The sequence below is a fragment of the Hippoglossus hippoglossus genome, chromosome 11 (assembly GCF_009819705.1).
Source record: "Hippoglossus hippoglossus isolate fHipHip1 chromosome 11, fHipHip1.pri, whole genome shotgun sequence".
Lineage (NCBI taxonomy): Eukaryota > Metazoa > Chordata > Actinopteri > Pleuronectiformes > Pleuronectidae > Hippoglossus > Hippoglossus hippoglossus.
The window spans coordinates 2,030,460-2,045,459 of NC_047161.1; the positions used below are offsets into that span (position 1 = coordinate 2,030,460).

Consider the following 15,000-nt stretch of genomic DNA (forward strand, 5'->3'; position numbering starts at 1 on the left):
GTGTGTATGATTGTGTGTGCATGTTTTGGTGTGTGAGTGTGATTGTGTGTTATTTTGTGTGTGAATGTGATTGTGTGTGTGTGTTTATGTGTGTGAGGTTGATTGTGTGTGTGCGTTTGTGTGAGTGTGCGTGTGATTGTTTGTGTGTGTTTATGTGTGTGAGTGTGTGTAAGAATGTGTGAGTGTGTGTGTGCGTGCCTTTATGTGTGTGTGTGTGAGTGTGATTGTGTGTATGTGTGTGAGAGAGAGTGTGTGTATGTTTTGGAGTGTGTGTGTGTGTGTGTGTGTATGTGTATGTGTATGTGTATGTGTATGTGTATGTGTATGTGTTGTGTTATTATTAGAGAGTGAAATGTAAACAAACCTCCAGTTTGGTTGAAGCGTTCCTTTAAGGTTTCCATGTTGACTTTGAAGACCTGCTGTGCACCCAAAGCATTCTGAGTCTCCCTCTCCCAGTACTGTGCATCATTTGCGTTTAACATCCAGTCCTGTCTGGGTTCTGCTTTCTTTGTGTTGCTGTCATAGTAATCGATCTGAACGTCATCAACCAAACCAACAATCACAAACTCTGGAAGGTTTGGGACTTGAGAGGACGCAGTGATGAAATTCTTCATAGAGTGAATCCCTGCAAGAAAAAGTTCAAGTCATGACTTTAGTTTTCAGACTGTTTTATAAATCACTGAGAGTCAAGAAGACATGAAGCACATTCAAGACAACTTCAGCTGTTGTGAGGTAAACAAACACAAAAACACATTCATAGATAAAACGTCTGCTCCAGAGTCCAGACTCTCTTTACTTTGAATATTCTGCTACGTCTTAAAAATGGATTCAATCTAACGACTCAAATGTTTAATATTAGAAAATAATATTTTCTACTGCAGAATATTTAATGTGAAGTGAAACTACTTCAACTTCCAGTTACTCTTTGAGACTTTTATTATTAAAGTCCTCAAATAGTTGGTTTCTCTCTCTTTATATATCAATATATTTATCCATATATACACATATACATGTATACTGGACCCAGTTAACAAAACAAAGTGGGACATTGTTACAGGAAGGGCTTGACTATTTTTTAAATGTATAGACTCAGAAAATATTTGACAACAATAACAATGACAACATGTTCATTAGGTTGTCAACAACATTTCTGATTCAGATCCATCGACTGAAAATAATTCATCTGTGTGTTTGGCTCTGATTCCTAAGATGTCAAAGTCAAATACTTATGACAAAGACATGTAACTGAGACTTGATGTTTAAATGTTAAACATAAGCTTCATTATAAATAACTATAAATCTAATAATGCGTCCAAACAGAACTTGAATTTAGAAAATAAAAGGTATGTTTTTTTTTATACATTTTTTTAAATGTAAAGATAAATGCACATCTTCTTTGTTCATTCTGTAAAAATACACTTGGTGCATGTGAGCAAACATAAAGGCTGATACCTTCATATCTGTGACAGACTCACATCAAGCAGTCCGGCTTCAGTGCAGATGTTATCACATTAGAAAGTATTAACAGACATCTGTCATGTATTCATCATGGAGGCAGCCTCGTCCTGATTCTTTGTCTCCCTGCTTCTTTTCACTGACATCATTTACATTAGAGATGAATTTGTGTTTTGTGTTAGTAACAATGTGTGTTGATTGTATTGGAGGAGGAGGTCACATTGATAACAGATCATTACTTAGTAATATCTCATGTCAGTGATGTTACTCACGGTCTTTATCAGACTAAATGATGTTGAACATTGTACCAACAAAGCAGGAAGCTGTTTGTCCTCAGCAGCTTCCTGTTACTATGGAAACAGCGCCATCTACTGATTACAATAACAAACCCAAACCTGAGTCGTCACCATATTTGTCAGTTTTCACAGTTTAGATGAATAACTGAGGTGTTTGAGTCGCTGGGAGATGAATCATAAATAATTAAAATGATGTTAAAATATATATATTTACATAAATAACAGGCTTGATTCATATCAACGGACTGAACCTGTTATTTCTTCACAACTTTTTATAAACCAACATGAAACATGAGACACGTCATGAATAACTAAGTCTGAAATAATAAAGTTCATAATGTGCACAAGACAAGAAACTCTTTGTTTTATCGCTGAGTTTAAACGTGGCTTCGTTTTTCACTGTTTCCTGATTCATCGGAGTCTGTTGGACTCTTTCGCTTCAGAATCGCTGCGTCATTTCGTCCAGAACCAGCTCGGACCGTGTCGATCTTAATGGTTCTGACCAGAGTAAGAAGTCAAGTAACGGTCAGGATCCAAAGAAAGAAAAGTCCCTGTTCAGTTGATCTTTTCAGAAATAGAATATAATCTTTCCTTCTTACATGAGATCGATGACATTCACTAACATGAACTTTTAAATCATGTCTTTGAAACGTTATTAAACTTCTCAAATCTGCAACGAAGGAACCAAACATCGAACATTACAATAGACCTCAAATCATTTTAGTGTCTTTTAAAAACATGGAGCATTTTTCTTTTCACTTCAAATCGACCAAACACAATAAAATAAAGTAGAAACGTGGACTTTAACTCACGTGCCGTCGCGCTGTGTGCTCCTGCCAGGAGAAGCAGGGACAGTACAGTGAACATGGTGAGCGGTGGTGTATTCCTCTTTGCTGGGCTGAAGGTAGATGAGCTCTTTTCTCCACAGAGAGACGGACTGTGGAGAAAAGAGACGAAAACCAGGGGAGACGAGGACAAACTGTGAGGCGGGGACATCCTCTGAGCCAATGGGAATTTAGGATCAGCCTCTACGTCACTTAAAACTGGGTGAAACTCAGCCACTGAGGTTGTAGAAGGAAAAGTGAAAGTAACGAACTGCGTAGTGTTATAACTTCACACCCTGTATAGTCGAATAATATATTTTTAAGATCATTTATACGTAGTGCAACACATTTTTAAGATAATGTGTTTATTTTATTATTGTATTTTTAGGATATTGTACTTGTAGGATAATGTATTAGTCAGATATTGTACTTGTATGATAATGTATTTGTAGGATATTGTACTTGTAGGATAATGTATTTGAAGGATAATACATTTTTAAGATCATTTATACGTAGTGCAACACATTTGTAAGATAATCTGTTTATAGGATTATTGTACTTGTAGGATAATGTATTAGTCAGATATTGTACTTGTATGATAATGTACTTGTATGATAATATATATGTAGGATATTGTACTTGTAGGATAATGTATTTGAAGGATTATACATTTTTAAGATCATTTATACGTAGTGCAACACATTTGTAAGATAATCTGTTTATAGGATTATTGTACTTGTAGGATAATGTATTTGTACCAGTGCAGTTTCTGTCTACATCTTTCTACACATTTATTTTTCCAGATTCATACGAGGTCACCATGACCTTTACTTTTGACCTCTGAAATCTAACCAGTTCATCTCAAGTTGAAGAAATTCCCTCTCAGAGGTCAGAGGTCAAATTCAAGAGGCCAAAAACACATTTTGTGAGTCCAGGTGAACTTCACCTTTGACCTTTGACCACCAAAACTAATCACTTCGTCCAGAATTTGTACCAAATTTTAAGAAACTCCCTCAAGGAATCCCAGATATATCTCAAGTCATGAGTATGGGACGGACTGACAGACAACCTGAAAACAAGCCCCCCCCACAGAGGCAAACAACGAACTAACACAGATGAGCCCCATTGTTAAGACAGACAATATAATAACACAAGATAGTGAACGTGAAGCCATATTTTACGTCTGTTTCATTCACAAGTTAAATAATAAAACCAAAGCAGAAAGAGAACACAAGCATCAGACTCAGTTCTGTTGTGTTGCTGAAAACTGCTCAGACGAGAGAAATTGAACTCTTCTGTTGATGTTTGAACATCAACAGAAGATGTCGTGTTTCATTTCTGTTTCACTCTCGACTTTCTGTTCACCAAGCACTTTGTAAAATGTCGCATCATTCGTGTTCCACTGAATCGATGTTTGACACTGAGGCTTGGTTGACGAAGGCTCATCCCACACTCGACCATAAGAGTTCACCGAGACAGTTAAACAAATATACTGTGAGGTAGTGATGTCCACTCATTGAGAACCTGGGCTCTGTCCCACTTTAAAGGTCCCAACACACACCTGAGGGGTCGTGTGTGAGAGGATTAAAGAAACAACAAAGTTCTCCTGCTCATTTCAAATGTTTCTCTTCTCCAATCATTTCTTTTAGAGGAACATTGGATCATTACACCAGATTGAGACTTGAACAGGTGTTTAAGGGAAATAATGTAAGTTTAATGAGACGACTTATCTTAAGTGGCCCAAACCCGACTTGATGTGTTGTTTTATATATACAGTATATTATATTATACTTTGGTTTTGGATAAGGTTTTACTGAAGGTTTAGTTTAAAGGTAGGACTGAAGGTTTGAGTACGTCTCCAGAAAATCAATGTAAGTCAATATAATGTCCTCTGAAATCATGGAGGAGGACAGTGTTTATATGTGTGTGTGTGTGTTTGGGTTAGATTTCTTGTTCAGTTCTCAGTCACAGTGCCACAGCGCCCCCACCAGGCACAAACAGCACATCCCTGTTTCTGGTAAATCACATGACTGTTCGCTTTGCTTTGGTTATATGACACTGAGTCTTGATGCTTGATCTGAGGCCGGATCACACTGATGGTTTCATTTGTCTCTTTCAGGACACTGAGGCTCCTTGTCCTCCTCGTTTGTCCACATTCCTCTGGTGTCCAACAGAATACCTCCTGCACAAACACAATCACAGGTAAACAGTGATCAAACTTTGTCATGTAACACACACACACACACACACACACACACACACACACACACACACACACACACACACACACACACACACACACACACACACACACACACACACACACACACACACACACACAAAATACAGATAAAGTGTGGACATTCACTTAAAAATGACAAAACACTGCATCGTATAAAGGAAAATATATGATGCAATAATCTCATACAAAATATTTGCATGTTAAAAGTATATGTAAACATGGGCTGTGAACTTTTTGATGCAGCAATGGTGACTCATCACACCCAGATAAAACCAAAAGCTTATTCAAGACCAACTCGTGTTTGTGTTTCTCGTGTCCTTGTGTGACCTCTGTCCAGATTCTCCTCCGGAAAACCTGCAGAGAATTAATAATGATAATGAGAATATTGTTTTTAAAGGGGGGACATCAAAAGAAAACCTAAATACACATTTATTAGTAGTAATAAAGTAATTTATACATAAATTCGTATTTAGATTAACTAAAGAATCTAATCCATTTAGAACAAACAGACAGTTAAACTAAACATGTGCTTGGAATAGAATATTTTTTATGTGGAGGGGTGGGACACCATTCAGATTCAGTGATTTAGTTTTTTGTTGAACATTTTGATTCTCAGAGAATAATTTATGGATCTTGATGATGTTGTGTTGTGCACTTCGGGGCCACTGTACATTCACTGTAACACGCACTTTTTATTCGGTTTTATTATGAAATCTTAACCGGAACATGCATTGTTTTTCGTGGCTGACTTGACAGACTGTGTGTCGGTGAAAGTGAAACTAAAATGAAAATGGACTTGAGGGGAAAACCACTGATCTCTACACACTAGAGTCTGAGTGTTATCAGCAGCTCGGAGGAGAATCTGTCAGCAGAAGGGAAACAAACACCATGACCGACTTTTCTACCATTTATAAACTCTGCCTGCTCACTGTCACCTGCTGCATCCAAGGTAGGTTTACCTTTCTGTGTCATTTTAGAAACAGGAAACACACATTCATGTAGAGATCAACTCTCCATCTGGCATGTAATCCAATAACTAACCGTCCCTCCATGAAAATGTGATTCCTAATGTTTATTAGTAGTAGTAATAAGTCTTTTTTTAACACATAAGGAAGGATATACTGTACACAAACAACTTGTACTTTCAGTTTATTGTAATACAGTAAAACGTGAGTGAGTCATATGTGAGCCGAATTTAGCATAAATACACAGTTACTTTGTCAAATATCTTATTTAATATATTTGAGCCATGTGAGATCACTTCTTTAAACCTTTAGTATATTTCTGAATGGAGTTTGGTTTGAAGCGTGCAGTGGCGTTGTGCACCCCGCCCTCTCGTGGTGGAAAATGTTATTACACCAAGCTAGAAAACGAAAGTGCAGAGTGAACTAAAAAACAAATAATAATAATAATAATAATAATAATAATAATAATAATGTTGTTGTTGTTATCTGGAGTTTATCAGAGTTTTACTGTAATTTTTAACAGCCATATTTTAATATTTTCCCAGAAGACATTATGTATAATTCATTTTCATTTTTCATTTCCTATGACACTGAAACTGCAACAGACTTATTAGTGAATGTAACTATAGCAGGTTAATTCTGTGTTTCACTGGTAAATACAGGGGGACTGATGGAGTATCTCCACCACTGATTACACATTAATACGGGCTATAATATCAGTATTGTGTAATCTTGTTAAACTCATGTTTAACACTTTATTTATCTTATTTCTCTGTCATGTTCTTGTTAAATTGTCTAAAGCCTGCAGCAGCAGCAGCAGCAGGTGTCCGGCGGTGGAGTGCTGGTTAGTACAGGACCATGTGGGTCGTAGAGGAGCGACGACCCAGGAAAAGTCTCTGCTTCATATCAGGACAGACGCAAACAGCCGAGATGCAGCGTCAGAACAGATTCCCTCCGACATCAACCCGGACAGAGTCTTCTTTATTACAGGTGAGCTCAGAATGAGACTGACGGGACCTTGCTGCCGCGGCTCATCCCCCGATATCTACTACGCAGTCTCTGGCTCCAAGTGCACAAGATGGCAGCGTTCGTATTCAGGATGTTTTGGCTTCATTTCTGGATGTTTGGAGAAAGTGGAGACGTGTCGTCCGTCTTTAACTACAGTCCATGGTTACATGTTAACTTTCTGACTCTGTCCTCAGACCCGGCTGCCACGCTCTGCCACCAGTCCCTCGGCCCCCCCACCAGAGGCTCGCTGCAAAAGGCCCAGTGTGAGATCAGCCCCTTCCTGCATCAGCCCTCCACACTCAAATGGGTTGCTCCACTCACAGTCACTGGCTTCAGCCCCGTGTACCTGCAAGCTGATTGGTTCTCGGCTGCGCTACTGGGGCTCAACAAACAGCTGATCATTTCCAGCATCATGCGGTCTCCCACGGCAACCAAAGAGCCAAATGGTAACACTGAGGAAAATGTTTATCATACCTGAGTCGTATGTGGTAGTTTGAATCTCTCCCTCCTCACTGTCTGTTTCCTCAGTGATCCTGAGTGTCCGCAGTAAAACCGTCTCAGTGCAGGCCCGGCTCGGGAAGCCAGTGCTGCTGGACTGTGGTTTCTGGGTCGATCCTTCCTCGCCTCTGTCCGGGTCGGGTTTCGCCGTCGAGTGGCGTTACCAGTTCAGAGGCAAAGGACGACTGGTTCTGGCTTACGACGGCAAGACAGACCGTGTGGCTGACACCCAGGAGGAAGGGGCCACACTGGACTTTGAGGGTTTGCACCAGAAAGGAAATGCATCCCTGATCCTGCAGGAGACGAAAGTGCGTCACTCCGGGACGTATATTTGCACCGTGCATCTGCCGTACCTTCAGGTTCAGGTGGCGGTGGAGCTTGAGATTGTAGGTGAGGGAAAAGATTATGTTCTCACCCCTGTTGTTTGTTATTTGGTTTTTATTTAACAACGGAACAGATTTTCAGTAAATTTGGTGGAAGGATGTGGTTTGAGTCCGGGAAGAATCATCTCTGTCCACTCGAACATTTTGGCTTTCAATCAGTATTAATCTCCATCGATACTCACATGCATGAAAACGCAGCTCTATCGACCCCCCCCCCCCCCCCCCCCCCCCCCCAGATTGCACAGCATTTGCTTTCAAACCACACTGAAATACACAAGTTATAGAATTAGCACCAGCTCTGTAATAAACGTGATTTCATTGGGAACAAGAGTAAAATGATTAACTTTCTCTTGTTTGTTTTCAGAACCTCCATCCCTCTCCATCCACCCCTCCCCTCTGCCCCTCGCTGTTCCCGGACAGACTTTGGTTGTCCAGTGTGAAGCGTCCGGCTTCGCCCCGCTCTCCCTGGAGCTGAGCTGGGAGTTTAAAGGCGCAGATGGGAAGTCCAGACCTCTGGAATCAGCCAGCGTAACGGGCCACAGGCAGGCGTGGGATGGCACCTACGGCCAGAGCACCCAGCTGGAGCTCGACACCTCTAACCTGGGCACGGGGGGGGAGCTCACCTGTGTGGCCGTCCACCCTGGAGGCACACGACGGGCCAGCACGTCCCTCAGTGTCATCGGTAATGTGGAAGAATTTGGTTTTGTTAATATAAGATACGGGTAACGTATGAAATAAAAGCAAAGAGTCAAAGTAATGTTGAGGTAAAACTGATGTTCACCCTTTTCATTTCATCCTTGAGAGAAATAGCTTTTTATGGGGGATCGTTTTAACTCGTTTGCTACATGTGACAGTGAAATGTTAAAGATTAAATGAATAATTTTCATCCTGATTGACAATAAAGAAGCAAATCTGATATGAGAGAATCCATTAAGGCTTGAATTGTGTCTTCTTCTCTTTTACAGGATTCGGTTCTCCGTCTATTGAGGACTCGATGGCGATGGTTGGTGTGGCGCTCGTGCTCTACGGTCTCATCAAGGTGGTCTCCTGGACCTTTTCCAGCTCAGGTATCAAATAAAACAACAGCAATTGAACAGAAACATTATTTCTAAACAGACAATAATAATATTATTCATGTGAATGATCTGAACCATTTAGTGGTTTCAAGCTGCAAAAGGCTTGATACTCTCTTACCATCTATCTACTAATTCCAGACATCTCTGTCTGTCGGTGTTTTGCATATCTCGAGAACCGTTCATCTTATCAGCTTTTCATGTGAATTGTTGAAGGTCCTGTTAAGTGTTGTGTCGAATTTGGAGCAATTTGATACCTTCGATATTAATAAACTTTGATGAAACAGGCGACCAGCGCTTTGTAGCAGCAGCTTCTGAGACTCATGACAACAACAGGTTCAGGGCAACGAACACTGATTCTGCAGTTCAGGTTCTGCACATGGAGTCGAACTTCTCTGAACTTTAAATAAACAGGTGAACAGCTCTTTGAGCAGCAGCAGCAGGTCTTTACTCCAGCTTCTGTGGACTGAGTCCTGCAGCAGCTCTTTATTTCCTGCGGCTCAATTACTGCAGGTCATTTTTACAGTTTCAGAGAAATCACAACAGGCCAAATAGACAGGTTTAGAACGGACACTGCATTAATATTAATACAATTTAATAAAACAAAATATACTATAAGTGTGAGATATGTCAATGTGTTTTTAATTGTTGTCTTTTTATCTGTCTGTTGTTTATTTCACTGTTTACAGGCACTGATGTGGCAGATAAAGTGGAAAAGGTAACTTTTTCAAACACCAATAATAATAAGAATGAAAATAATTCTGAATGTGTTTAGATAAGTGTTGTATTTTTTGGAGCTGCTCTGTGATGCTCACCTCTCCATACTAACTTTCCACATTGCCCTCTTACAGAAAGAGAAGTAAAGAAGTCGACTGAGGTGTGACACTGAGCCACCAACAACCGTCTGCTTTGAAAACTTTGGAGTGATGTTTCCTTTTTCTTTCAGACAATTGTGTCGAGCTTAGCGATAAATCTGTGTGAACATTTGTTTTTAGAGAGTTGTTTTTTTCTACAGATCTTGCTGGACGCCTTCTTGAGCTTTATTTAATTCTGTTTTAACTATTTTCATATTATATATTTTTGTGCAAAAGTAATAACAGGCAGGAATCAGGTACGTTTGAAAGGAAAGGGGTTTCTGCTCATCTAAACAATCCTGTTGTATTATTCTCCTGTAAAGTAACATATTGTTGGATACTGGATCATTTTACAAACACTGGAAATAGAACAACAAATATGTGTAATGATGCTCCCTGTACAACAATGATCACCACTGAGAAGGAAAATAGCTATGTGCATGTGTGTGTGTGTGTGCGGTAAAGTGGGAGCTAGAGCGTGCCACCACCAACCAAAAGATCGGTGGGTCGATCCCCGGCTGCTCAGAAGTGTCTTTGAGCAGGATACTGAACTGAGCTGCCCCCTGATGTGCTGCGCTGGCAGTGTGACTGATGTGTGTGTAGAAGTGCAGTTTGAATGTGTGTGTGAATGTGTTGTCAGTGGTCAGTTAGATTAGAAAAGCCCTCTTTATACAAATGGTCCATTTAATGTTAGACGAAAACTTTCCAGACTTAATCTGGTTTTGTTTAAAAAAAACGTGACAAATTCTGATATTTGTAATTTGTGTGTTATTTCGGTTTTGTCATTACATGTTGCTTATTAGTTTCACTGTGTGTTAGTGAGTGTGTGTCTGTCGTTCAGACTAATGTAGGAATGATGCTGTATCTATGAGAAAATTAAATGTACTTAGAAAGGAGAAGATAATGGCACAAACAGATAATTCTGGTGGATGGAAAATAAAGAATTTGGAACTATTTAAAAAAAATCATATCAATGTATAATTGAAGTGTGCATTGTGGTTGTAATAACATTACATACATTTCTGTTGCCTTGGTTTTCTTGCAAACATACTTGTGCACCACATTGTGCAAATAAAACAGTGCACAATTTGTACATTGTATAAAAATAAATGCTTCATGTACATTCATGACAAAAATATATGGGACATTATTATTATAACTATTGTGACCGATACTTTAAAAAACAAGGGGACCGTTATCCAGTATTATGAGACAATGTGACTTCCGTTGTCCTTTTCAAAATAAAACGGCGTAGTGAACGTACACCATCTAGATTAGATTAAAACCTAAACTCAGAATATACTTGAATCATATAGAAAGGCTCTTCTATATATATATATATATATATATATATATATATATATATATATATATAATTACTAATTAAATGTGAGTTGAACTATTTTCGTTGTATTTTAGATTAATCTATAGCTTTATACACGCCTTTGAATTGTACAGCCTTAAGTCTAAATTTGATATAATCATGAATGAAATTTGATTCTAATCTTTTCATGCAATCATTTAATATTGTCAAAGCATCGTGGCTCTGTGTTTCTGTGTGAGGCTGCTGTGGTGATGACTGTCCTGATGCACATTTGGCCTGTAAACGGACACAATAGGGACAGTGTCCACCACCATGGTGTCTTTAAATGTGCTGGTTGTTTCTGGTCAGGAGCTCAAACCCCCTCAAATAGTCCCCGAGCTTCCACAGGAGACAAAGAATACTCACAAGTCTTCAGCTCGTGGAAGCTTGAGCCAGAGCATCTTGGGTAATTGTGTCTGAGAAACATCTCCAAATGATTAAGAAGTCAAGATAAATGTTGTAGTTCACTGTCAGTTTATTTCAAACATTGACAGAAAAACATCCAATCTTCATATTTAAGAATCTGAAACAAACAAACTATCTCACAATGTAAAGTGAAAAACATTCCTGGATCTGTCCACAATCCCATTCCGCAACCAAAATGTAACGAGTTCCTGCCTGGCCCAGAACACATCCTTCCACCAAGTCTAATTATAATCCATCAAGTAGTTTGTTTGTGATCTTGCTCAAAATCATACAAGTAACCAGACAATGGTGAAAAAAACATCTTTGACACCAGGAACAAGTATTTGATTATGATAATAGTTGCTGATTAATCTTGACGAATAGATCAATAGACTTATTGTTGCTGCTTTGTTTAGTTTTATTGAACTGCGAGTGCTAAAAAAGTAAAGCTTTGTGTGTTACTGTTATTAGTCTATCATCACAGAAGCTGTCATATTTCCTGTCTGATCTAAATGTTCCAGCTGTCTGTTGATTATACGACATCCTGCAGTATCGGTTTCCTTGATCAACATTCTCCTGTTTGTATTTCCTGAAAGCAGAAATAAGGAGTGTTTTGGATGGCGGTGGCTCCCGCCTCGATGGCGGATAAGATCATAGTCCTTGACGATGATGAAGAGGAGAGTGCTCAACCCTCCTTTGCTGCTTCCACCTCGTCCACGGAGCATCAAGCTAAACATGTCTCGCCACTCAAAGCTCAGCAGCCGCTCCCCACATTACATCTAGTTGAGCCTAAAAACTAATTCCTTCACAGTTCCGATGTCATCAGTTTCCGGGCAGATTTCAGTTTTCCCAGGAAGAAGCAAAGCACCGCTCTGATCTGAGTGAGTGTGAGCGAGAGATCAGTGGATCTGCTCATGTCTGATAATGAAAACACACTCAATCACAAAGTGGTTTTACACACGACTACAAAAACAACTGTATAATAATAATAATGAGATTATTAAAGACAGCAGCAAATCAAACATGATAACTTCCTTCATAATAAAACCACCACAATCATTTTCTTGTCATGTGTAAAATGTCTTTGTCATTTTCCTGTTGAGAGTCACAGGTTTGACCAAATAGCTTTTTCCTTGCTGCTCTTTCAGGTCAAATCCACATTAGTTTATTCTCTGGGACAATAATGAACATTTGAACTTTCACAGATGTGTTGAACTTTTCTACACGTTGAATCACAAAGAGGCAGAAATCCCAGAGAACATCAGAGACTTTATTAAAAACAGAAGTACAAAAGGAATGAAACAGCAAAGCATCTTAATTTAACATTTATCTATAAAAACCCAACAAGAAGAGAAATTGAGCCTCAACGTTCAGTTTCTACACTGTAAAAATGAAAACTTGAAATTGTGTTACTGCAATTTCTAAATATAATCAACAGAGAATATTTAATGGATTTGAAAACGTATTTGCTTCAACTAACTTTACTAAGTTAAATTTGTAAAGTTGCTGAAGTTATGTTGGCAAAACACAAAATGGTACGTTTGTGATATGACACGTCTCATGTCTCATCAGGGGAAACGTGACCTAACGTCATGAAGGTGAGTGTTTAGGTTGAATACAGGACAGAAAATCTGGTTCTGCAGCTGCATATTTTGGCGGCTGTGGCTCAGGAGGTAGACCGGATCGTCCACTAACCAGAGGGGCACAGGTTCGATCCCCAGCTACTCCAGTCCGCATGACCAAGTGTCCATAAGAAAGACACAGAACGCTAAAACTACCCCTGACAGCTTCGTGGACAATGTGTGTGATTGACGTGTGACAGAACAAACACTGTATGAGTGAATGTGACTGAGTGAGTACGGTAAAGTGTCTGAGTGGTCAACAAGACGATATCAATGTATTCAAATGTTCATATGGAGAACATCACTGCTCAGGGTGATCAACTTCACGTCTGCATGTGGAGTAAACTGCTTGATTCCTCTGGAGCCTGACGAGCAGGGACACTAGAACTCGCAGCTTTGAGAAAATGTGAAGTTTTTAAACTCACGAAAGATAAGTTCAGTAATTTTGCGCTGTTCGAACCTTTTCATTTTTGCAGTGTAAATGTTAACGAGGCTAAAACAGAAAAGTCCCTTGTCCCTAAAAACTAACAGGAAAATTAACAACATTTCATATGAGATACTTAAAACATCCCACAACCCTTTTATAATCTCCACTAAAATGAACTTTAAAGGTTAAGAACACAGCAAAGCATGAATATAACCAAACAAAAAAAATCAAGCAACTCTGGATTAATTCATTTCTTGTTCAGGCCAAATTAGAAATAAAATAAAATCAGAATATTTAACTGGAAAGCAAATTTTGTACTGATGCTCGTGTTGTGTGTCCGTGTGTGACAACAACTCATTATTGTGTGTAATTTGATGTTACTTCGTATAAATCATGAATCAGTGTATTTCCTGGAAAATTAAATTGAATCATTAACTGGATGATTTGTGTCTGAGTCGAATTATCAAGATGATTCACCACAGTGATGATGAACAACTTTGTGAAACTGTCAAAGTGACCTGCAGTAATCTGAGCAGCGACAGACAAAGAGCTGCTGCTGGACTCACAAAGAGCCGTTCTCCTGTTTGTTCAGAGCTCAGTGAAGCTCGACCGTCTGCAGAACCACAACTAGAGAATCAGCTGTTGTCGTCCCGATCAACAAAGTCAGTCACGCTGACGAGTCCCAGCCGCAGCTGCTACAGAGCTCTGGTCGCCTGTTTATTTGAATTCTACTAACATTGATTGTATCACTTGTCAAATCCCACCAGATTCAACACTGCACTTCCTTGGGCCCTTAACAACACACAGGTCAAGTGTGAAGCTGATAAAATGAACGGTTCTCGAGATACGTGAGTCACATACCAACAGATTTATGGAATCATGAGACAGATTATATTTCCAGACCCTAAAATGAGGATGTGTGGGTGTCTATATATGTATATTTAGATTTGTATTATTTTAATGATTTGACAAGGAAGCCCCAACACCAGGAATATAAAACTGTAACTAAGATGATCTTTAAATTAACTGCATGTGAACAGTGTTGTGATACTTTCATTGTTTTTGAAAATGTGTTTTACTTCACTCCAGGTAAAGAAAAAGTAATAATCCTCATTTGATTTACCAATATTTAAACAAACATTTATCAGAGGGAAGTTTACATTTCTTATTTTTAACTAAAAGATCAAATTTAATCAACCCAACCTTTTATTTTTCATATTTCTCATTTGTTTTTTTAATTTGTATTATTTGTATTTCAATCAATGTCTGACCCTGAATATCAGTTTATGATTTGAGTGATGAATAACCAATGAGTTCCCAGCGTAAGGGGGAGACTGTGGTGACACTGCTTCTCGTCCATCAACCTGAAGAGAGAAAAAATAAATAAAAATGAAATGTTCAGTTCCACAAAGCCACCTATTTTATGTATTTACAGTATTGAGACCTAATATTTCCATGATTCTCTCAGTGAAATTAAAGTTGACTCAGAAAAAATACACTTATCTTAAATTGATAAGCCCTAAATATTGGGTTTATTAACATTTGAATTGTTGTGTCTCTACTGATATTTGAGTTTTAATTCAAC

The 15,000-nt window shown here is 38.9% G+C and overlaps 4 protein-coding genes and 3 long non-coding RNA genes across 9 annotated transcripts in view; 3 read left to right on the forward strand and 4 right to left on the reverse strand.

Moving 5' to 3' along the window:
* The window catches only part of LOC117770970 (major histocompatibility complex class I-related gene protein-like), a 14,899-nt gene extending 12,184 nt beyond the window's left edge, over nucleotides 1–2,715 (reverse strand). The window contains exons 1-2 of the mRNA XM_034600934.1: nucleotides 2,564–2,715; nucleotides 365–625 (exon numbers count right to left, since the gene is read on the reverse strand). Of these exons, the coding sequence (XP_034456825.1) occupies nucleotides 365–625; nucleotides 2,564–2,618 (316 nt within the window). The 5' untranslated portion in view covers nucleotides 2,619–2,715. The remainder of the gene's footprint in view (nucleotides 1–364; nucleotides 626–2,563) is intronic.
* The window catches only part of LOC117770959 (tapasin-like), a 1,175,540-nt gene that overhangs the window by 19,197 nt on the left and 1,141,343 nt on the right, over nucleotides 1–15,000 (forward strand). The window contains exons 1-8 of one of the 3 annotated variants that reach the window (XM_034600916.1): nucleotides 5,572–5,770; nucleotides 6,591–6,772; nucleotides 6,985–7,236; nucleotides 7,319–7,678; nucleotides 8,036–8,353; nucleotides 8,637–8,738; nucleotides 9,434–9,462; nucleotides 9,596–9,890. In XM_034600916.1, the coding sequence (XP_034456807.1) occupies nucleotides 5,706–5,770; nucleotides 6,591–6,772; nucleotides 6,985–7,236; nucleotides 7,319–7,678; nucleotides 8,036–8,353; nucleotides 8,637–8,738; nucleotides 9,434–9,462; nucleotides 9,596–9,607 (1,320 nt within the window). In that variant the 5' untranslated portion in view covers nucleotides 5,572–5,705 and the 3' untranslated portion in view covers nucleotides 9,608–9,890. Of the gene's footprint in view, nucleotides 5,771–6,583; nucleotides 6,773–6,984; nucleotides 7,237–7,318; nucleotides 7,679–8,035; nucleotides 8,354–8,636; nucleotides 8,739–9,433; nucleotides 9,463–9,595; nucleotides 10,718–15,000 lie in introns of those variants that run through there. The other 2 variants (XM_034600914.1, XM_034600915.1) reach the window with 2 other exon arrangements.
* The window catches only part of LOC117771023, an 18,871-nt gene continuing 14,135 nt past the window's right edge, over nucleotides 10,265–15,000 (reverse strand). The window contains exon 2 of the long non-coding RNA XR_004615485.1: nucleotides 10,265–10,636. This is a non-coding gene — a long non-coding RNA (uncharacterized LOC117771023). The remainder of the gene's footprint in view (nucleotides 10,637–15,000) is intronic.
* daxx (death-domain associated protein) overlaps nucleotides 11,816–15,000 on the forward strand; it is a 26,825-nt gene continuing 23,640 nt past the window's right edge. The window contains exon 1 of the mRNA XM_034600846.1: nucleotides 11,816–12,138. Within this exon, the coding sequence (XP_034456737.1) occupies nucleotides 11,984–12,138 (155 nt within the window). The 5' untranslated portion in view covers nucleotides 11,816–11,983. The remainder of the gene's footprint in view (nucleotides 12,139–15,000) is intronic.
* Nucleotides 12,906–13,587, reverse strand: LOC117771017. Its single transcript, XR_004615478.1, has 2 exons — nucleotides 13,449–13,587; nucleotides 12,906–13,236 (listed from the first exon to the last, which is right to left on the reverse strand). It is a non-coding gene; the product is annotated as an uncharacterized LOC117771017 (long non-coding RNA).
* Nucleotides 13,614–14,535, forward strand: LOC117771016. Its single transcript, XR_004615477.1, has 2 exons — nucleotides 13,614–13,741; nucleotides 14,283–14,535. It is a non-coding gene; the product is annotated as an uncharacterized LOC117771016 (long non-coding RNA).
* LOC117770977 (H-2 class I histocompatibility antigen, Q9 alpha chain-like) overlaps nucleotides 14,156–15,000 on the reverse strand; it is an 11,964-nt gene continuing 11,119 nt past the window's right edge. The window contains exon 8 of the mRNA XM_034600945.1: nucleotides 14,156–14,779. The gene's annotated coding sequence lies outside the window, so the exon portion shown is untranslated. The remainder of the gene's footprint in view (nucleotides 14,780–15,000) is intronic.